We start from the raw sequence: 23,118 nt of genomic DNA on the forward strand, positions 1-23,118 counted from the left end.
AAATGACATATAACGGTAATGTCATAGGTCTCTTAGGTCTAAAGGACCAAGGAAATATTGTCTTGAAGTCTAAGGCACAACTGGGAAATCCACGGATACAATAATGCTCTGGTAAACTTCCATCAGGACAACATGGCCTGAGCCCAAAAAACAGATTTTGAGTGAAACGAAAAATCTATTTTTGGGTGAGATAGCCATGTCGTTCTGATGGACCCGCCCTCCTTTCTATGAAAGGCCTTGGCAGGATCCCTCCCAATATTACTGCATCTATAAGCACCAGCTTAAAACTACAAGGAATGAAGATGGCTGACGATTATGGCGCCATCTGAGTACTCAAACAGTAACGGAGGAAGGAGAATTTCATAACGGCTCCTCTTTTATTTTGCCACTTTTCCTCCTCGAAGTGTAAACGCTATGCGGGGTGAAGATTGCTATGTGGCGGGTCAAGAATACGTCCCCTGATATTATGCGATATCCAAGGAAACTTTAAGGATATTCGCGACAAGAGTTAGAATTCTGGAGGCCTTAAGTTAAATTCTCTGGGAATATCACTGTAGTCAAATATACCCTAGGAAGCTACATAAAAGAAACTTCCATCAGGACGACATGGCTATCTCACCCAAAAATTCGCTCTAAATCCGTTATATATACCTTGGTAAAATTTCTGCATTGAGGAAACTTACCCCTTACTAACTACATATATTTATTTTCTATAATTTGACGTACAGGACATAGCAGGGACTCTCTGAGATGTTGTCCACACAGCGCTGAAATATAGCACCTGATTTTCAAAGACTGATACAGCTGTAATTAAGTGTGTATATATTGATGAGGGTGATGATTGCTGGCCTTTCTACATCCTCTTTTGTTACAGGGACTGTATAATACCCCTAAATGAGATTAATTTTTCGTAAATATTTTTGAAAGTTAAGTCGCCGTTAGTCCCCGCAGGGAGGACATGTGCTGTCACCCTTATAGATCATGTGGAGGTGGAGAGGAGATGCCCATGGGTTGGAGGCTTTATGGCAGATTCCTGGGCATTCTGCACCCTTAGATGACAGATCTATTTTGACATTACTGACCTTAAGATATTTTATATCATCTTTTCATTTATTCTCATACACAGTACAGTTTATTCATGTCCTAAATTCCTTTCCACACCGAGTTATTTTCCCTGTTGGAGCCATTGGGCTTGTAGCATGGTGCTTTTCCAATTAGGATCATAGCTTGGCTACAGTGCAGTACAGTACATTCACTGCTTTAATGTACTTTACATTTAAAATACATTTTCATTTCTACAGTGAATATTCACAAATGTGGATAAAAACATCTTTAGAGTTTAAATAACCATACATCCACATAATTCTGCAACCACAGGGGGCTCAAAATGTAATGACAGCGGATAAGGAGAATTTACCATGCAGCACTGCAAATTATCAACTTTTATAACTTTAAAGTAAAACCAATAGGGAATGTAAAACCTATGACTGAATATTGTATTCACCTACCAGGTAATCATCATATAGAAAAACAACAATTCTTATTGGTCAAAGACAAATATAAGTATTTGTTCCAAGAAAATACAACTTTTTTAAACAAAATAAATGTTTCAGACAAATTTGTTGCTTATTATGTCATTTTATTTGACAAAAATTGTGGCATACAAAAAGGACTTATCAAGTAAAATAATAAGTCAGTGAAGAAACAACTATCTGTTACCTAACAATTTGTAATTTCTTACCTGTCACATAAGAAGAAGTATCCCATTATAAGTCCTAACTTCCCCAGTGCCATGAGGAAATCTTGAGATGAAGGCTGCTTATTCTTCTTGGATGCTCCACTAGTTACACCAATGAGTGGCTGACCAGCTTCACCATTACTTTCAGAAGAAATAATGCCTTCTACATGGTGTGAGGCACAAAACCATTGTCTAACTGACACTGCTATCATGATGATTGGGCTGTAAAAATAACTAAATATCACAAAATAATCTTCCTAAAAGTAGTTTTACATCTTTTAAAATACTTGAATAATACTAAAAAAGTATAATATACTTTATCCATAGAATCTAACATTACTGACTCAGCTACTTTCATAAACAAATCTACTTTCAGGATATGAATTAAAAATACTATAAAGGGCTAAGTTGTATACATTTCTATTGTGTACCGTACATACCTATAATAATTTATTTATGGAAAAAAAATGGAAATAAATTGCTTGGTAAGCTTCAACTGAATAGAATGACCATGTGGAAAAAAATATAAAACTAAGATTTGGTTATGGCTTTACTAGTACTATCTAAGGAGGTTTTATTCATATACACTATCTACAAAAGTAGAGATATAGAAATAAGGCAGAATTTCTATATGAAACACCTCATTTTTAAACTAAGATAAATAATTTCACTAATTACCGCAAGTTCATGTGCTGTTCATTCTTTATTCAAAAGTTTAGATTAAAATAAAAGAAAAAGAATAAAAATTACCAGCATGACATTTATTCCAGTTTGGAGGATATATTGGTAAAAAGAGTGGTAATGTGAACATCATCATCATCTCCCAACATCAAGCAGCTTTTATTCTCATAATTTTTTAATATAATCAATTGTGAAGAAAATAATAGCACTAAGAGTGGGGAGGTAGGCAGGAACTTACACTAATTCCATGTAAGTTACAAACCTACCAAAATATCTGTTTACAAATACATTATTAAGAATACTTTTCTAAAACAATTCAAATATCAAAATTCCCTTAGAATAGAGGTAAATAGAAAGAATATACAGTAATTAAAACTATATATTTTCTATTACCTCTCATGTAACTTCACAACAACAACAAAAAAGGAGCAACGTGACCCCACCCCTGAAAACAACAAAGAAAAGTAGAACACTGAACCTTGGAATGTCCCTGGACTTTGTATATAAACTTATGTTCAAATATACTCTTTTAAGTAAAGAATTAATTTATGTACTGATGAATACATATCCTCTCTAAGAAGGAGAATAGTAGTTCCAAACTATTCCTTACCATGGTTAGCTAGCTAACTGCCCTCATTCATCTTTCACCCATCTTCCCTATCAGCTAAAAACCAAATTCAGTTAAGATTATGGTAAGAGGTAGATAGAGATGGTTTGGGCATATTCTTCACACTCCCCAAGAGAGATTAGTTCCAAATGTTTAACTGGGCTCAACAAGGTACTAGAAAAGTTGGAAGACCCTGGCCTACATGGCTGAGGACTATGAGGCATGAAGTAGGAGATGATGAATGGAGAAGTATTGATTTAAAAGCTCAGGATAGAGACGACTGGCAAAATTCAATCAAGGCCCTTAGCGTCAATAGGCGTAGGAGATGATGATGACATTTTTCTTGTTATGGCTTTAAAGTTAGCATAACACAATAATTTCTTATTTTTCTTTTACTAGCGTAGGCCAATCAAATAATTTGATAATAAACAATATATCATCAAATTTTCATATACCATGAGTTTGGTTGCTTCAGACTTTCAGATAGCAACACACAGGATAAATAGAACTTTACTGTGATATAAAACAGCAAATTATTGTATATGGGGACCAAACAAAATCTTGGGAACTTGCACAATTAACAGAGGGAGGCTTTCCCTTCCTTATTAGTCTAACCAGCCACGTTCAAGAAAAACACTAGCAAACACTAAATGCTTAACTACAGTCCTACTTGGGAGAGTAGAAAGCATTATAAAAAGTTTTCTGGTATATACAATCTAATAAAGAAAATAGAAAATTTTGACTCTTAATGCATACTCACCAGGAGCAAAGGGCAGCAAAAGTTGCAATTTGTGTCATCGTGACAGCCTCTCTAGAGTTGCAACAAGTTCCATCATTGAAGTTCAGATGATCATTACAATACAAATTGAGAAGTATCTGAAAATTCATAAAAATTATGACTCATTTATTAATATTTGCTAAATAGGTTTAAAATAAGACAAGAATAAACAAATGTGAAACATTTAATATACTGCACCTGTCACTTTATTTAACAAACAAAATAATCAATTGTTAATCAGAAAAATCCTAGATCACATTCCTAAGTGTTGCAATAAACAGAAACTCAAACTTCTATTATTGTCCTTTTTTTTCTAGTGAATCATAAATTTGGGTCTTACTTGGGTATCATATTTTACAGCAACATCTCCAGCATGGATGCCATCAGTGAAGCCAGCAATACTCCCTTGCGCTACAAGGCGTGAACTTGACCACAGCTGAACATTTGTTCCATATAGTACCTACAGAAATTAAAAGGCTGATGTACTGTATATATCTGAAAGGATCATTTGTTAACAAGGAGTTTAAACAGTCACCAGAACAAGATTATAATTTCTTTCAGAGCTGGCCAAGATTGAAAGTTAATTTTTGGAATGACATGCATCATCATATTTTCACCTCTAACACTGCATTTAAACATTAAACAAAATAATAACCACAAAGACCAGTAAATAAAATATTCTTTTTGTTCCTATATCTGACAATTCCTTTAATATATTCTCATTGGCTATTGTCTCTCTTCTACCTCTTCATTGGATAAATATTTGTGGCTATTCCTGTATTATCATTACTTTTTCATGCTTAGTCTGAAGTCTACAATGCCAAAATTTACACAACAACCTAATATGACAAATTTGGAAATAATTTGTGTTTTCCTAACAATACAAACCTTTAGCTATTTAGAGGGATATTACTTCCAGCGAAGCTGGAAGGACGAGCTATTGAATTTTAGCGAGGGTTAACTACCCATCCCGCTCGTAAGCGAGGGGTAGTTAGCTACCACCCACATTACCATCACTCACACACCTGTGACTCTATTTCATTTTCCTCTGAGGTAGGACTTCAAGGGGGATAGGGTTGGCAGGTAGGTTTGTATAAATAGCTAGAGTTTTGTAACATCAGAAAAAATACAAATTATTTCCAAATTTGTCATTTGTTCCGTAACTGGAATACAAACGTATGCTATATTTAGGGGTGACTCACTCATTAGGAGGGTGGATGTCCCTGCCAATCCGGCTTTTTGGCTTTATCCAGGGCTTCCGTCTTATGTATGTTAATCCACAAATAAGGAAACCCTACTACCTCGCTAAACCTTCCTAAGCATGGTCTTAACCTACACAAGTTGTGTGTTGAGTTACTAGCTATGTGACTGTCAAGGTATAAGTTATTCTGAGTCTGTAGGAATTAACTGACGTGACCAAGACTTTCCCGAAACCACTTCGCCAGGGTATGGGGAAGTAAAAGTATTGATAAAATACTAGGTTACACAAGGCAGCAATACTTTACCCGCAGTGGTTGAAGCCAGCTTATGCTGAGGACCCAGAATGCTGATTTCCCCAAGAGAGGGAGGGTGAAGAAAGGAAAGAGCCAGTCATTCCTTTTCATTCACTTAAGCTAAAACTGGGTAACCAAGGCCCTCAACCTTCTGCTACTTGTCCAATAAGGAGATTGAGTTACTAAACAAGTTGTTGTGCAGCCACTATAGGACCGACAGAAAATGTATTGAGTTTCCTGTTGGTCACGTCTTGCAGGTAATGAGTGGTGAAAGACGTCTGACGTTTCCACACGCCAGCTTGCGGAACCTGCGTCACAGAGTAGTTTCTTTTGAAGGCCAGGGACATAGTTATGCCCCTGACATCGTGCGCTCTTGGTCGACGTGTTGGGGGAGGATCTGGATTAAGGGCATAGTCAATGATCCTGCGAATCCATGCTGAAATGATGTTTTTCATGATCCTCTTATTTATCCCAGTGCTGACGAAGAACGAAGGTAACACGGGGACGAGCTGCTGCTGTTCTCTGGAGGTAGAGCCTCAAAATCCTCACTGGGCTAGTAACAGAGGATCTGGATCGATGGTTACAGAGTGGAGACTCGTTATCCGGAAGGAATCAAACCTGAAATCCAATATCCCAGGATTGTGAATCTTGGCAACAAACTCCGGGATGAAGCTTGAGCTTACCTCTCCCCGTCCCCTTGAATGGGCGATGTCATACAAGACCTTGAAGTTCGTTGACTCATTTAGCTGAAACCAAGGTGAATAGGAACACCGTCTTACATGTAAGGTGGCTATCTGTTGCCTGGCGTAATGGTTCATAGGGAGGCCTTTTTAGAGACTGAAGAACCCAAACCTCATTCCAAGCAGGAGGTCTCACTTCAGACTGACGACAGGTAAGTTTGTAACTCCGTATGAGGGAAGTTCTGGAGATAAGGAAATGTATACTCATTTCAGTTTAAAGGCAAAACTCAAGGCTGAGTGATAGTCCTTTACTGCCAAAACTGAAAGGTATATTTCCTCCCGCAAATATACGAGACACTCCGCTATTGCTGGAATAGTGGCATCGGGTGGAGAGATACCCCTTCGAGAACACCAACCACAGAATACGTTCCACTTTGCAGGTAGAATGATGCTGATGATCTTCGCAGATATCCAGACATCCTCTTCGCAACTTGTTGCGAAAATCCTCTCTGAGTGAGGAGATGCTGGATACTCTCCAGGTGTGAAGATGTAGCGAAGCTACACTTTTGTGGAAAATGTTGGCATGTGGCTATCTGAGTAGATCGTGTCATAGAGGAAGTTCTCAAGGAAGATCAGACGGGAAATGCGCTAGGTCTGAAAACAATTCTGCGTGATGCTATAGCGGAACTATAAGGGTTATTGAGAGGTTGACCGATGTTCTGGCCTTGATGAGTACTCTTCTCATCAGACAGAATAGGGGAAAGGCATAGATGTCGACATTGTCCCATTGTTGATGGAATGCATCTTGCCAGAGAGCCTTGGGGTTTGGGACTGGGGAGTAGTATAATGGGAGCCTGAAGTTCAGGGACGTTGCGAATAGATCCACTGTCGGAGAACCCCACAAAGTTGGGACTTTGTTGGCTACTAAATGATCAAAAGACCATTCAGTACCCACTAACCGAGTTGCTTTACTCAGGTTGTCAGCGAGTACATTCCTTTACCCGGGAATGAAGCGTGCTGATAATGAGACCGAGTGGACCTTGCCCATCTCAGTATCTCTACTGCCAGATGGGATAGGGGCTGCAAAAAAGTACCTCCTTGCTGGTTGATGTAAGCCACTACTGCGGTGTTGTCACTAATTACCACTACTGAGTGACAAGCCAGGAATTGATGGAGCTTTTGATGGGCTAGGTAGACAGCCTTCCTCTTAAGAGATTTATGTGAAGTTACTTATCGAACTCTGACTAAAGGCCTGAGGTCGTGTGATGCAGCATGTGGGGCACACAACCACCCCCCCCTTCTTGAACTGGTATTTCTTGTCATCTAGACTGAATCTCACATACTTCCTTGAAGATGGATAGTTTGGGATCTGGAAGTATGTGTCCTTTAGGTCCAGCATGCATATGAAGACCTGTGGTCTTACCGATTTGTCTAACCTTCTCACACATAGTGTGGACTTCGGCCCGAAGGGCCAGCTCTTTTGCTGATCCCTTCACAGACGAGTTCGTTGACCTCGTTGGCCTCTCTTCATGCTGTGTCCTGGTTCGACCAGTGGTAGGGGACAGTGATGTACTTCACAAAGTTGAAGAGGTTAGCAACCATGGAGGCTTTTAAGAAGTGCAAGAGCCATGCACTGTCTGGAGGGAAGGCAATCAACTTCCTGGCCCACCAGCAAACCTGTTGGGATACAGTGGTTGCCTACTTCTCAGGACAGGTTAACCCAAAGGACGTTGCCGTTACGGAACTTGTTGGTGACGAGAGTCCCATCTCTACATCAGGAGACTCGTGTGCAGGCAGTAGTGGAGTCATGGAAGACTGCTTTGGAAAATTCCCTGTTCCATCGAGCTGTTGTCTTCAAGGGTTCCAGCACTTTGAAAGGAAAAGCAGCCAAACTCTTGGGTTTGGCTAGTCCTACAGGTTTGAGATCAATGAAAGGCCTATCGCCTGTTCTGAAGACTCCGTCATACTGCGCCCGGGACATCCTCCACAGCTAAGTCCTTCTAAGAAGGGTGGTGGTGAGAAGAGATGAGGTAGAGAGGAATTAGTCAGGTTCACTATTTCAATAAAAATATCTTCGTTCAAAGTTTGTAGAGATTAGCAAAACTTTATATTTATGATAAGCTTACAACAGAATTAAAAAATTAATGTTTCCATTTACCCAGATACCCACATGACCGCCATTTTGAATTTATAAAATGGCTGCTGTAAAATAAGAATTTATGGATACTGTATCTCTGTTTCTTAATTATATGAGTTGATTCAAAATGCTTTTCCAGTGTTTTGGAGCCTGCAGAATACAACTACGGTATGTTCAAATGTTTATTTCTAATGCATCATTGATCTAGCAAATTTCTGACATCGTTGTGGCAAATGTCTTTATAGAGTTCTTTTCAGCCAAACTCTTTACCATGTTTGTTAAAGATTATATAATGTATATAAATTTATAAAATTTCAATTTTTGGTTTAGCAAAATGTATTTAAAGCCTTTACGCCAAGATATGCTTCAATCATGGTTTATGAAGTTTACATAGTACCATCATGATCATGACTTTCCTAGTTTTCAGCATTAATATTTTCATCATTTGTACATTCAGTCACGAAGACTCGAGTTCTGTGTATGGCAGACAATTCCTTCTGCATGAACATGTTGAGCAGTTGGTTTTGCAATGACATCTCACTGACTGTTGAGCAGTTGGTTTTGCAATGGCATCTCACTGACTCTAAGATAACCTGTGAGCAGGAAGAACTGTCGGGATTGGCAGCAACTGACCACTTGTGTCCTTATAGTAACTGAATTTCAGTGGATCGAACAGTGTTAGCATGATGAAGGTGTGACGGCACACAGGGCTCTGTAATCGCACTTGGCTAATATGTTGCCTGAGTGCACCAGTAGTAGGTGGTTACCTGTTGTCATCAGCAAGTTGTTTGCAGAAAAGATGCTATCTGAGATCAGGTATACTTGAAATGTTAACACCCTTTAGACAAAACACAGAACAAACAAACTTGGCGTATACAATTCTGGCCTCTTGCACAAGATCACCTTCTATGGTAGCTTCAGGAATGCTCTAGAGAAGTCCATGTCACCTTTCATGTACTTCTAAAACAATATTTATTTTCCCACATCTGAGAATTTTCCAACGTTGTCTGATCCGCTGATTGCATGGAATACAAGTAATGCTTGTGCCCTTTCTTTACCCAAACATCTACAGATTGGTTCTACATCCTGATACCATTAAAAGACTTTCTTTAGCAGAGTTTGTCACAGTGTGCCACAGCCAGAACTAATACATCTGTATAAGGTGTAAAGAAGCAAGCTTTGCGTCTGGACTCCGAAGTGAGGCCTCGACTGCTAGGCAAATCATCAGCGTGTCAGCTTCTTCATAATTGTTGTCTTCAATGTATAGGTTTCTGTTACTCCTGGTCTCAGCCAAGGCAGATGTGATAAATAACTGAAGAGAATCCTTTTTGTAATCGTAAATTTTTTAGCGAGATAGATAGTAAAGTCTGATTTAGTATTTTTGTGAGACAGGATGCGTTTCAGCATAATATGCTAAATATACAATTTGTATAATCTGCTATCTGGTATCTTATAAAGGCCTTTCCACATTGACGTATCTCTCTAGTTCTCCATTTTAGTGACCCAGGTTTGTAGATATGGAATGCTAGAATAACCTGAATGAATTCTTTTGTCAGTCGTGTTAGATTGTCACTAAATGCCATCGCATTTTCCTATGTGTTTGGTGACTCCATTTTATTTATCCACTTCTGGACAATAATCATTCTGTCAACAAAAACTATTTTCCAATCTCTTGCTGCTGATGCATAAGCAGATACAGGGCCATCATCCAGCGCACGTCACTGGATTTTTTCTTTGGTCATTGGTTTTATCCGTGTTTGCCAATTTCGCAAGTTTAGATTTGTCAGTGCAAGGCAGCATCAATCTATTGGGTGCAGAGAGTGCTCTCCGTGTGAGAGTGAATCATGGTTGACAATAGCATTTTTTTTATGTACAGGTAGTCATTGACTTACAACAATCTTGACGTATGTCGAAGTAAATAAGTAAAGTTTCCGTAGCTTTATAAAGCTGCATTATGATTCGGCAATCATTCAAGTCATATTCTATTAATCTTTTCTTACTGTGTATCATTATATAATTTTCTTGTTCCATAGGATATCATTTGCTCTAATAAAGCATTATTGCATTCTATTTATCGATTTCAGAAACATTTTAGTAATCAACAATTACCAACTTTTTTTGTTTACCTTTGGTTGTGATCAGCTGCGCTGTTGATCTGAAAGTCCCGCTACCGTATCGAGATAATGCGCACATACGAATGGTGTATTGTTTTTATAATGTCTTAATTTATTTGAAATATTCTCATGATAAATATTACATCAGCAACAGTATGTTACAGGATATCATAGTTTTCATATACTGTAGTTCGTTTACAGTCATTATTTCTGGGCTCGAACCTGTGCCGCCCAGTGAATAAGCTCCATTTAGCACTTATTCTTAGGTAATTTACTGCTAAATATACCAGAGAAAAAATGTAAAGGAGTGCTAGGTTAACTAGCTCGCTCACCTATTGGTGTCGGTATAAAATTGGGCGTATAGTCCAGAGGTCCCGCACTATTTAGATTTATCCACGACAGAAACCCCAATAGAGGAGAGCCGTTCAACCTCACTCGGTACTACTAACAATGCATCCGCTCAGAACCCAACTCCTTTTAGCACGACGAGTATAGTAACCCGCATTTTTGTTGTGCTCTCGTTTTTTGTTTAATTTCCATTGAATTATGGCTTCTTCGTCGGTTTCCCAGGAGACACCGTCTAAGTTAAGTACCAAGCTTGGTTTTACTGTGTTTTGAGCAACCTAGATCGTTTAATATTTATATTATAGGAGTTTATTCTCTTCGTTCATATCGATCTTGCTTGATTTCACTACAGTTGGTACTCCTGTTTTTGAGAGCTTTTAAGTTTCACTCGCGGTGTTACTATTACTAAATATTATTTGTTAATGTGAATATTCATTATTTAGCGTTTAGAATCCTCGTGGTTCAATTTTAGGGCCGATATCATTTACGTATCGTTATGGCTGCCGACCTTCGTTACTAGGCGGCAATGTTATTTTTAGCCATCAGGTGTGTCTTTTGTGATTTAATAATTATGTTGCATGCCTTGCCCAAAATTCTATGTGTTTATTCATATAATTTTTAACGCTATTATTATTATAATGAATATTTGTGCCATTACTCCGTTTGATCTGTCTGGTTGGGGATCGTCAGTTGGTAGCCCTGCTGCCTCGTATCACGTGATCCTCCCCCACGCTCCCCCTCTCGCTAGGTGGGCGACTAGGCTTCTCCCCCCTCCACTAGGGGACCGTTGCCTTCCCTCCTTTTAGAGGGGGTAGTTCAGTGTTTATGGACCTTGTCCTCCGGGTGTCCCGGCGGGTTCGTCTCTGTCTAGTCTGGTTGGCCACCGGTCAACAGAGTTGGATCCCGGTGCACCCTATTTTATATTCACTTTTCATTCTGGCTTATGTTATACGAAACCCTCCGGGTTCAGTGGCGGTTGTTAGCTACAGTTCCGCCCCCCCTATTATTTTATAACATTTCCTATGATGATATATGATGATTATATATGACAGATCACTACCCCGGAGTCCCTAAAGGAATTGGTATTGGATATACTTTTATTTCCCGGCCCAGGGCCTACCCCGCCCCGGGAAATCAGACACCATATGTCTTAATTCCTTGTTATTGCATCCTTTTCTATGCTCCCGGCTCGACCGGATTGGATTGCTATACTTTAGTTTCAAGTTAGACTTATGTTTAGGCCCGGGTCCTCCGGTCCCGCCCCTACGTAAGAATATTACATTTAAGCTCTAACCTTGTGTTAGACCTATGTTAGGCCCGGGTCCTCCGGACCCGCCCCTACCTAAGAATATTACAGTTAAGCTCTAATCTTGTGTTAGACCTATGTTAGGCCCGGGTCCTCCGGACCCACCCCTACTTAAAGAATATTACAGTTAGGCTCTATTCTTGTGTTAGACCTATGTTAGGCCCGGGTCCTCCGGACCCGCCCCTACTTATGGGAATTACAGTTTCTCATATACTATTCTTTTTATAGATGGTGCATTGTCTGACGCCGGCCTGTGCAGCTGTTCTGCACCAGCCTTGTGGCCACTCCGTCTGCCGATCTCACGCCCCTTGTGGGGTTCAACTGGAAGACGTTGTGGTATGGCACCCGGATAACTGTGTGATTTGCTTCGACCTCATCACTACCCTTGGATCTGACTCGGTGAGTCCCGTTGGCTATGTTGCCTTCTTATTTATTTTACTATTAGTAAGATATCTATGGTCTTGAAGGACCATTGGGAGTTTTCCCTTTTATAATTCCCACTATTATTTCAGGCATCCCCGGAACAAAAGTCTGCGGCTCGGGCCACACTGAAGGTGTGGGTTGGTGGGTTTGCCCGGAATGTAAAGTCTAAGCGGCCGTACGTCCTATCTGAGGACTACTGCACCATGGTTTACCCCAACGCCAAGTCTTCAGCTGCTGTGGCTAGGCATGTGGCAGCTCCCATCATTGCCCACATTGATGCCACTATTACGGGTCTCATCGACCCAGAGCAAGATCCATCGGACGCCCCCGGAGGTCTGGAGGACAATGTTGCCTCCATGAACCAATGTTACTAAACGAGCCGGATACAGGTAGGGTGGTAAGTGAGGCAGGTGTGTCCGGCGCTGAGATTCCTATCCTCAGCCCCGCTCTTTCTTCTTCTTCTGATCGCTCTTCTTTTCATGGATTTTCTGGGGACCGTGATTCGTCTCAACAATCATACCCGGTCCCCCCTAAGGATAAGTCTACTTCAAGAGCCTTACCCAAAGCTCGCAAGCCTCACAAGACTTCCCATGGCTCTAAACAAAGTACGACCCTGTCATCAAAGGCCTCTGGTTCCTCCTCTAAGTCTCACGACCCGGGAGTTCATTCCGCCCCTCCTGCTGCTAGCCCGGGCCTTTCCGAATCAGCCATGCTTCGCATCGTGTCAGAGATGCAGGCAAAGTTGGTTTCGGAGATGCAGTCGAAGATGGACACGATGTTCTCTAACATCGGTCAGAGACTTGGGGCTTTAGAGCAAGGAGCTCCGGAGAGAGTCCAAAGCTCTCTCATCCCGGATGCCTCTAAGCTCCCGCCGTTTGCCAAGAACAACCCCTGGCGTATGGCTCTTCATTCCCCGTTCTCAGACGGAATGTTGACTTTGGAGGGCCTTGGCACTCGTCCTCTAGAGGACTTTGAATTCTTTCCTCCTGGTCTGGCATTTCCATTTCATGGTTATGCCAGGCTTACCGAGGAAGCTTTAGTTCGATTAGACAAGGTCCCCAAAGAGACGGTCATCTTCCCGAAGGAGCAAGCCCAATCTGTTTGGGCCAGATTTTTGAACGACATCGGCTGCACTAACACCATGCTGACGCCTTATAAAAGCTCCTTTACGATGTTCTTAATGGACAAGAACACCTTGACTCCATGCGTCAATAAGGTGGCAGAGCTTGCCTTCCAATATGCTCTGGAGGAGAAGCCCTTGCCTCCCATCCGAGAGGTGGATCCAATCTCCCTCCTTCTTCCTTCAGGCATTGAGTGTTGGGACAAGGTCCATACCACCTTTACCTCTGGCAAGCTTGCAGCAGACTGTGCCTCAGTTTTGTTTAGTGAGAGGCTTCCCCGTCTCCCGGAATCCCTCATTAAACAGGAATATGATTCCCGCCTACGTGTGGGCCGTACTCTAAACTTGGCCACATCCACGGAGTCGATAGCCTTGACTTACGATACGGAGAGTATATATAAGTCTCTCAACAAGGCTACGTTACAGTCTCTATATTATGACTTGTATGACTTCGCTACTGCTAAACGCAGATGTCGCAAGCATGTCCTAGCTGAGGCGACGATTAGGCATGAACCTAATAAACTCATCCGGTCCTCCTGTTGGGGTTCAAATCTCTGCAATGGAATCTTATTTCTCATACTTTGTGTCTTCCCAGACCCAAGAGGTTAGAGATTGCAAGGAACACCAAACGCTTTCTCAAAGACAAAGTAAGTTCCAGACGACTCCAAGAGAGGATTCTGGGGTCCCTTCAGTTTGCCTCAGTGACGGATCTTCTTCTGAAGGCAAAATTGAAAGATATCAATCGTGTCTGGCGTTCGAGGGCGAACCGGAAGCTCCGGGACAGGAAAGTCCGCCTTCCTCCCATTCTACGGGAAAGACTTCTTCCTTGGACAAGAGCAAACAGTCTGTCAAAGTCAGTTCCCCTTCGATTTCCGCCTCCGAAATTAATCATTCACACGGACGCATCCTTATCAGGTTGGGGCGGCTATTCTCAGCTCAAGAAAGTTCAAGGTCTTTGGACTCCCTTGTTCCGCCAATTTCACATCAATGTACTAGAGGCCATGGCAGTTCTTCTAACCCTGAAACGTCTCGCTTTTCCCAAGAAACAACACCTTCGTCTGGTCCTCGACAGCGAAGTGGTGGTCCGCTGCCTCAACAGAGGCGGGTCAAAGTCAGGGCCTCTGAACCATGTTCTAGTAGCCATATTCTCCCTAGCAGCCTTGAACCGTTGGCATCTTTCAGCTGTCCACCTGGCGGGAGTCCGGAATGTAGTGGCAGACGCCCTGTCCCGGACCTCCCCTCTAGAATCGGAATGGTCACTCGATCTAAAGTCATTTCGGTGGATTCTCTCTCAGGTTCCCGGTCTCCAAGTGGACCTCTTCGCCACGGAATCCAACCACAAATTGAGAGTATATGTGGCTCCCAATCTAGACCCTCAGGCTTACGCCACAGACGCCATGTCACAGAATTGGGACACCTGGGAAAAGATTTATCTCTTTCCCCCGGTGAATCTTTTGCTGAAAGTTCTAGACAAACTGAGATCCTTCAAGGGACAAGTAGCCTTGGTCGCACCCAACTGGCCCAAGAGCAACTGGTATCCTCTCCTGCGAGAGTTGAGACTATACCCTCACCCGATACCCAATCCGGTTCTGTCTCAGATAGTACAAACACGCGTTGTGTACGCTTTCTCAAACATTCAGAGCGCCCTAACTTTATGGACTTTATGAAGTTTGCGGCTATGCATGGTGCCAATATTGATCCTCAAAACACCTTGTTCTTAGAATCGGATAAACGGGATTCCACCATCCGCCAGTATGACTCTGCAGTTAAAAAGTTGGCAAAATTTTTAATAGACTCAGACGTGAACTGTATGAACTTGAACCTTACAGTCACTTTCTTTAGATCTTTATTAGAATCAGGTCTGGCAGCCAATACTATCACCACTATTAAATCGGCTCTGAAAAAGATCTTCCTAGTGGGTTTCAACATAGACTTAACCGACTCTTTGTTAGCTTCAATTCCGAAAGCTTGTGCCAGACTGAAACCAGTTACTCGTCCTACCCCGGTGACCTGGTTCCTTAATGACGTACTCAAATTGGCTTCTGATACCATTAACAGTTCTTGTGATTACATGCCCCTTCTCAGGAAAACACTTTTCCTGGTGAGCTTGGCTTCCGGGGCAAGAATTTATGAATTGGCAGCCTTGTCGAGAGACCCGGGTCATATTGACTTTCTGCCTTCGGGAGAGGTCCTTCTTTCTCCTAACAAATTCTTTTTGGCTAAGAACGAAGACCCTCAAAACAGATGGTCCTCCTGGAAAATTGTTCCCCTCACGCAAGATCCGTCTCTGTGCCCTGTTACTACTCTTAGGTCTTATTTATCCCGGACCTCCTCTAACTCCTCGGGGCCTCTATTCGTTAGAGAACAAGGCGGTACCATTACTATTAAAGGGATCAGGCAACAAATCTTGTATTTTATTAAACAAGCTAACCCTGACTCTTTTCCTCTTGCACATGATATCAGGGCGGTTGCTACCTTGGTGAACTTCTTTCACCACATGAATTTTACAGACCTTTCCAGGTTTACAGGGTGGAAATCACCGTCAGTGTTCAAGAAACACTACCTTAAACATTTGGAAGCCCTAAAATTTTCTACAGTAGCCGCAGGGAGCGTAGTTACTCCCAGGTAACTCACAGGTTAATGCCTTGTCTCTTTATCTCTCCCTCTTACCTGCCTCATTTATACCCTATTGTATTCGTTGGTCTCGCACCTGAATACTGTTATTATATTTGTAAATTTTTATATACTCCTGAGTATCTGTATATTATCACTCACGACATTATTATACCTACCTTATTGGATTTATGTTCATATTTAAGATACCCTTATAATTGTTTTTTGGTACTCATCTCTGATTAAAAGCATCCTGTATTTCCCTTACGCTTATGTTTTTACCTTTATTTTGCAAGTTTGGTGACATTTTCCCTTGTATATATTCACTGGGCGGCACAGGTTCGAGCCCAGAAAAGGGATTTTGACGTAGGAAAAATCTATTTCTGGGCGAAGGACCTGTGCCGCCCAGTGAACCCTCCCAGCTCCTCTCCCTTGGAGTCCCCAAACTTTGGGTGCTAAGGAGTTGGGTTCTGAGCGGATGCATTGTTAGTAGTACCGAGTGAGGTTGAACGGCTCTCCTCTATTGGGGTTTCTGTCGTGGATAAATCTAAATAGTGCGGGACCTCTGGACTATACGCCCAATTTTATACCGACACCAATAGGTGAGCGAGCTAGTTAACCTAGCACTCCTTTACATTTTTTCTCTGGTATATTTAGCAGTAAATTACCTAAGAATAAGTGCTAAATGGAGCTTATTCACTGGGCGGCAAATGGTCCTTCGCCCAGAAATAGATTTTTCCTACGTCAAAATCCCTTTATTAATCATACAAATATGTTCTCCCTCTTTCTCTGTGCTCGCGTGTGCGTGCATACGGCTAGTTCATTTTTGAAGCTTCACACAGTATCTAAATTTTAGTTCAATACTAGATAATCACATTTTATGTGTTATCAATTTATAAAATCATTTGTTGTATTGACTTTTCTATCATTAATAATTGTGGGAAAATATATTTCATAACATCCTCCCTTCCTAATTTGATAATGTTCTTAATCAAGTGATTAAAAGAAGTAACATAAACAATGTCACATAGTAATATTCATTCACGAAAAAAAATCAAAGTAAATATTTATTGACCATGCATAAAATAAATTAGCATTGTATATCAAATATCTGAATGAAATTCTCCACAGTATAAAGGGCAATTAGATTAAAGTTTTTTGGTAAAAAAAAAAATACAGATAAAGAATGAAATTTAGACATAACTTACTTGAAATATACATGATCACTAACTCATGCTACACCCCTCTTGACTTAAATCAAAAAACCCCTAAAACTACCCTCAAATACATTCTAACAATTGGTGTAAAATGTTATTTTGATAATAAAATAAATTTTTGAATATACTTACCTGGTGATTATAATAGCTGCAACTCTGTTGCTCGACAGAAAACTCTAAGGTAAAACTCGCCAGCGATCGCTACACAGGTTGCGGGTGTGCCCAACAGCGCCATCTGTCGTCCAGATACCCAGTACTCAATGTAAACAAAGACTCAATTTTCTCCTCGTTCCACTGCGTCTCTATTGGGGAGGAAGGGAGGGTCCTTTAATTTATAATCACCGGGTAAGTATATTCAAAAATTTATTTTATTATCAAAATAACATTTTTCAATATTTAACTTAGCCAGTGATTATAACAGCTGATTCACACCCAGGGGGGTGGGTAGAGACCAGCAATAAATGTTTACATTAATATGAGCTAAGAGTTTTTATTTCATTTTAGAAGTTATCAAAATAACAAAAACAAAATAAATAGGTACCTGGTAATGAAGTCGACTTGAACAATTACTATGCCTTTTTAAGTACGTCTTCCTTACGGAGCCTCGCGATCCTCTTAGGATGCTGATCGACCCCTAGGATCTGAAGTATCAAGGGTTGCAACCCATACAACAGGACCTCATCAAAACCTCTAATCTAGGCGCTCTCAAGAAATGACTTTGACCACCCGCCACATCAACCAGGATGCGAAAGGCTTCTTAGCCTTCCGGACAACCCAAAAACAACAATAAAAACATTTCAAGAGAAAGATTAAAAGGTTATGGAATTAGGGAATTGTAGTGGTTGAGCCCTCACCCACTACTGCACTCGCTGCTACGAATGGTCCCAGTGTGTAGCAGTCCTCGTAAAGAGACTGGACATCCTTAAGATAAAAAGACGCGAACACTGACTTGCTTCTCCAATAGGTTGGGTCCATTATACTTCGCAGAGATCTATTTTGTTTAAAGGCCACGGAAGTTGCGACAGCTCTAACTTCGTGTGTCCTTACCTTCAGCAATGCTTGGTCTTCCTCACTCAGATGGGAATGAGCTTCTCGTATTAACAGTCTGATAAAATAGGATAAAGCATTCTTTGACATAGGCAAAGATGGTTTCTTAACTGAACACCATAAAGCTTCAGAAAGGCCTCGTAAATGTTTTGTTCGTTTTAAATAGAACTTAAGAGCTCTCACAGGGCATAAGACTCTTTCTAGTTCATTGCCTACCATATTCGATAAGCTGGGAATATCGAACGATTTCGGCCAAGGTCGAGAAGGCAGCTCGTTTTTGGCTAGAAAACCAAGTTGTAGTGAACATGTAGCCTTTTCTGACGAAAATCCGATGTTCTTGCTGAAGGCATGAATCTCACTGACTCTTTAAGCTGTGGCTAAGCATACCAGGAAAAGAGTCTTTAAGGTGAGATCTTTCAGGGAGGCTGATTGTAGCGGCTCGAACCTGTCTGACATGAGTAATCTTAGTACCACGTCTAAATTCCAACCAGGCGTAACCAAACGACGCTCCTTCGTGGTCTCAAAAGACTTAAGGAGGTCCTGTAGATCTTTATTGTTGGAAAGATCTAAGCCTCTGTGACGGAAGACTGATGCCAACATGCTTCTGTAACCCTTGATAGTGGGAGCTGAAAGTGATCGTTCTTTCCTCAGGTATAAGAGGAAGTCAGCTATTTGAGTTACAGAGGTACTGGTCGAGGATACAGATACTGACTTGCACCAGTTTCGGAAGACTTCCCACTTCGATTGGTAGACTCTAAGGGTGGATGTTCTCCTTGCTCTAGCAATCGCCCTGGCTGCCTCCTTCGAAAAGCCTCTAGCTCTCGAGTGTCTTTCGATAGTCTGAAGGCAGTCAGACGAAGAGCGTGGAGGCTTTGGTGTACCTTCTTTACGTGTGGCTGACGTAGAAGGTCCACCCTTAGAGGAAGAGTTCTGGGAACGTCTACTAGCCATCGAAGTACCTCGGTGAACCATTCTCTCGCGGGCCAGAGGGGAGCAACTAGCGTCAACCTTGTCCCTTCGTGAGAGGCGAACTTCTGCAGTACCTTGTTGACAATCTTGAACGGTGGGAATGCGTATAGATCTAGATGTGACCAATCTAGGAGAAAGGCATCTATATGAACTGCTGCTGGGTCCGGGATTGGTGAGCAATATATTGGGAGCCTCTTGGTCATCGAGGTTGCGAAGAGATCTATGGTTGGTTGGCCCCAAGTGGCCCAAAGTCTCTTGCATACATCCTTGTGGAGGGTCCATTCTGTTGGAATTACTTGCCCCTTCCGACTGAGACAATCTGCCATGACATTCAAGTTGCCTTGGATGAACCTCGTTACTAGCGATATGTTTTGACCTTTTGACCAGATGAGCAGGTCCCTTGCGATCTCGTACAACGTCAGTGAGTGGGTCCCTCCTTGCTTGGAGATGTACGCCAAAGCAGTGGTGTTGTCCGAGTTCACCTCCACCACTTTGCCTTGAAGGAGAGACCTGAAGCTTTTCAAGGCCAGATGTACTGCCAGTAGCTCCTTGCAGTTGATATGCATTGTCCTTTGACTCGAGTTCCATATTCCCGAACATTCCCGACCGTCTAATGTCGCGCCCCAGCCTACGTCCGAGAAGAGAACGTGGTTGGGAGTCTGAACAGCCAGGGGCAGACCCTCTCTGAGGCTGATACTGTCCTTCCACCACGTCAGGCAAGACTTCATCTTCTCGGAAATGGGGATCGAGACCGCTTCTAGCGTCTTGTCCTTTTTCCAGTGAAATGCTAGGTGATATTGAAGAGGACGGAGGTGTAGTCTTCCTAATGACACAAACTGTTCCAGGGATGATAGCGTCCCTATCAGACTCATCCACTTCCTGACTGAACATCGTTCCTTCTTCAGCATGTTCTGGATGCATAACTGGGCTTGGCTTGTTCTGGGGGCCGACGGAAAAGCCCGAAAAGCTAGACTGTGAATCTCCATCCCTAAATACACAATAGTTTGGGATGGGACTACTTGTGACTTTTCCATATTGACAAGGAGACCCAATTCCTTGGTCAGATCTAGAGTCCACTTTAGATCCTTCAGACAGCGACGACTGGAAGAAGCTCTGAGAAGCCAGTCGTCCAAATAGAGGGAGGCTCGGATGTCCGCTAAATGAAGGAATTTGGCTACATTCCTCATCAGCTTCGTAAACACAAGAGGAGCTGTGCTTAGGCCAAAGCACAGGGCTTGAAACTGGTAGACAACCTTTTCGAAAACGAATCTCAGAAAAGGTTGGGAGTCCGGGTGGATGGGGACGTGGAAGTAGGCGTCCCTTAGGTCTAAAGAGACCATCCAGTCTTCCCTTCTGACCGCTGCTAGAACCGACTTTGTGGTCTCCCTGGAGAACGTCTGCTTTGTGACAAAGACATTCAGAGCACTGACGTCCAGCACCGGCCTCCACCCTCCTGTCTTCTTTGACACCAAGAAGAGGCGGTTGTAGAATCCCGGGGTTTGATGGTCCGAGACTTTGACCACCGCTCCCTTCTCTAGTAAAAGAGACACTTCCTGTTTCAAGGCTCGTCTCTTGTCTTCCTCTCTGTACCTGGGAGAGAGATCGATGGGAGATGTTGCTAGAGGGAGTTTCCGTACAAACGGGATCTTGTACCCCTCTCTGAGCAACTTCACAGATTGTGCATCTGCGCCTCTCTTTTCCCAGGTCTGCCAGAAGTTCTTGAGTCTGGCTCCCACTGCTGTCTGAAGAAGCTGGCAGTCAGACTCTGCCCTTAAAGGACTTGGTTCCTTTCTTCTTTCCTCGTTTCCCTTCGGCACGAGCACCTCCTCTGCTGGAGGCTCTGCCACGAAAGGGCGGAATAAAACGGGACGCTGGAGTGTCCATCCTTGGTCTAGCTGACAAGGTAGGCAAAGGGGTGGCTTTGCGAGCTGAGGACGCAACAAGATCGTGAGTGTCCTTCTGTATCAAAGAAGCGGCAATTTCCTTAATCAGGTCTTCTGGAAAAAGGCACTTGGAAAGAGGAGCAAACAGAAGTTCGGATCTCTGGCATGGTGTAACTCCAGCTGAAAGGAATGAGCATAGGTTTTCACGCTTCTTAAGGACTCCGGACACAAATGATGCAGCAAGCTCATTAGACCCATCACGTACGGCCTTGTCCATGCAGGACATAATGAGCAAGGAAGTCTCCTTCTCTGTCGGAGAGATCTTTCTGCTTAGAGCTCCTAGACACCAGTCTAAGAAGTTAAAAACTTCGAAGGCTCTAAAGATACCTTTCAAAAGGTGGTCCAGGTCCGAAGATGACCAACATATCTTTGAGCGTCTCATGGCAAGGCGGCGGGGAGAGTCTACAAGACTTGAGAAGTCGCCCTGGGCAGAGGCAGGAACTCCCAAGCCGAGAACTTCTCCCGTGGCATACCCGACGCTCGATCTAGAAGAGAGTCTAGCAGGGGGAAACGTAAAAGCTGTCTTCCCTAAACTCTTCTTGGATTGCAGCCATTCTCCTATCACCCGCAAAGCTCTCTTGGACGAGCGTGCGAGGACGAGTCTAGGAAAGGCAGGAGTGGTTGACGGCATGCCTAACACAAACTCTGACGGAGGAGAACGCGGAGCCACAGAAACAAACTGGTCCGGAAACATCTCTTTGAAAAGGGCCAAAACTTTCCTAAAGTCCAAAGAGGGTTGCGTAGACTTAGGCTCGTCCAGTTCTGAATGCGGTTCATCTACGTGTGCAGCAACATCATCATCAGAAAGTCCCTCATCCGATAACTGATGAGGGAACGGCAACGGAGTGGGTAACGGCTGGTTAGCTGAGTCCGGTCGCACGGGTGCATGCGTGACTGAGCCGGACGCAACGTCATGGAACTGCTGCCCAGTCTGTGAGCTGGCAACAACCATAGCAGCACGGGGACGCACAGCGTCTACTCCAGACTGTCTGGACTGATGTGGATGAGCAGTGGCAACCACACTGGGTTGCGGAGGTTGACGCACCGCGTCAAAACAAAACAACTCTGACGGTTGTTGAACCTCACGAACGTCAACGGAGACCTCCGTGCGTCGCTGAACGTCAACATGCGGCTGGCAGATCACACTGGAACGCATGGGTGGCGGAACTCTCTCAACTGGTGTGCGTGAGAAGGTTACCTCAGCGTCCACAGGACGCACAACCGATCGTGTGGGTGGTTGTAGGCAAGGAGCTGCACTAGCTGGTGCGGCAGCAACCTTCTCCACACGAAAGTCCTGCATAAGAGACGTTAGTTTAGACTGCATGTCTTGCAGTAGAGACCACTTAGGGTCTACAGGAGCAGGTGCGGGGACAGACGGTGTAACTGTCTGAAGCGGTACCGCTTTGCCTCTCTTAGGAGGTGAGCAGTCATCGGATGACTGCAGCGAGTCCGAACTGACCCAGTGGCTACAACTGGGCCGTTGGACTTGTGCGGAAGGGACCGACTTGCGCTTTAACGGTCGTGAGACCTTGGTCCAGGGTTTCTTGCGAGAAACACCTTCCGAAGACGAGGTATAAATGGGCTCTCTCGTCTTAGTTAGGCAGGGGCGATCTTGGGTAGATACGCCCGATACCACGGAGGGAACGTCTGTTCGCTGATTAAAGCCTCTCGAACCCATTTGTCGTACGACATTGCTTCTCCCCTGGACTTGGGAGCTTGCAAGAGGTCCCGGACTAGGAGGACGACAGGCACGAACAGACGAACCCTCAAGCGCAACACTATCCACAACACTATCACTCACTTTATCACTTCCCACTGCACTTTTGCACTTCAGCTCCTTCACATCCGCCATGAGCTGATTACGGTCACTAGCAAGGGACTCAACTCTCTCACCCAGAGCTTGGATG

General features: G+C 43.1%; 1 protein-coding gene across 1 annotated transcript in view; it reads right to left on the reverse strand.

Annotated features, from left to right (window-relative positions):
• LOC137618146 (N-acetylneuraminate 9-O-acetyltransferase) overlaps positions 1-23,118 on the reverse strand; it is a 196,936-nt gene that overhangs the window by 76,818 nt on the left and 97,000 nt on the right. The window contains exons 7-9 of the mRNA XM_068348176.1: positions 4,145-4,264; positions 3,787-3,902; positions 1,742-1,960 (exon numbers count right to left, since the gene is read on the reverse strand). Of these exons, the coding sequence (XP_068204277.1) occupies positions 1,742-1,960; positions 3,787-3,902; positions 4,145-4,264 (455 nt within the window). The remainder of the gene's footprint in view (positions 1-1,741; positions 1,961-3,786; positions 3,903-4,144; positions 4,265-23,118) is intronic.

This window comes from Palaemon carinicauda, chromosome 24 (assembly GCF_036898095.1).
Source record: "Palaemon carinicauda isolate YSFRI2023 chromosome 24, ASM3689809v2, whole genome shotgun sequence".
Classification (NCBI taxonomy): Eukaryota; Metazoa; Arthropoda; class Malacostraca; order Decapoda; family Palaemonidae; genus Palaemon; species Palaemon carinicauda.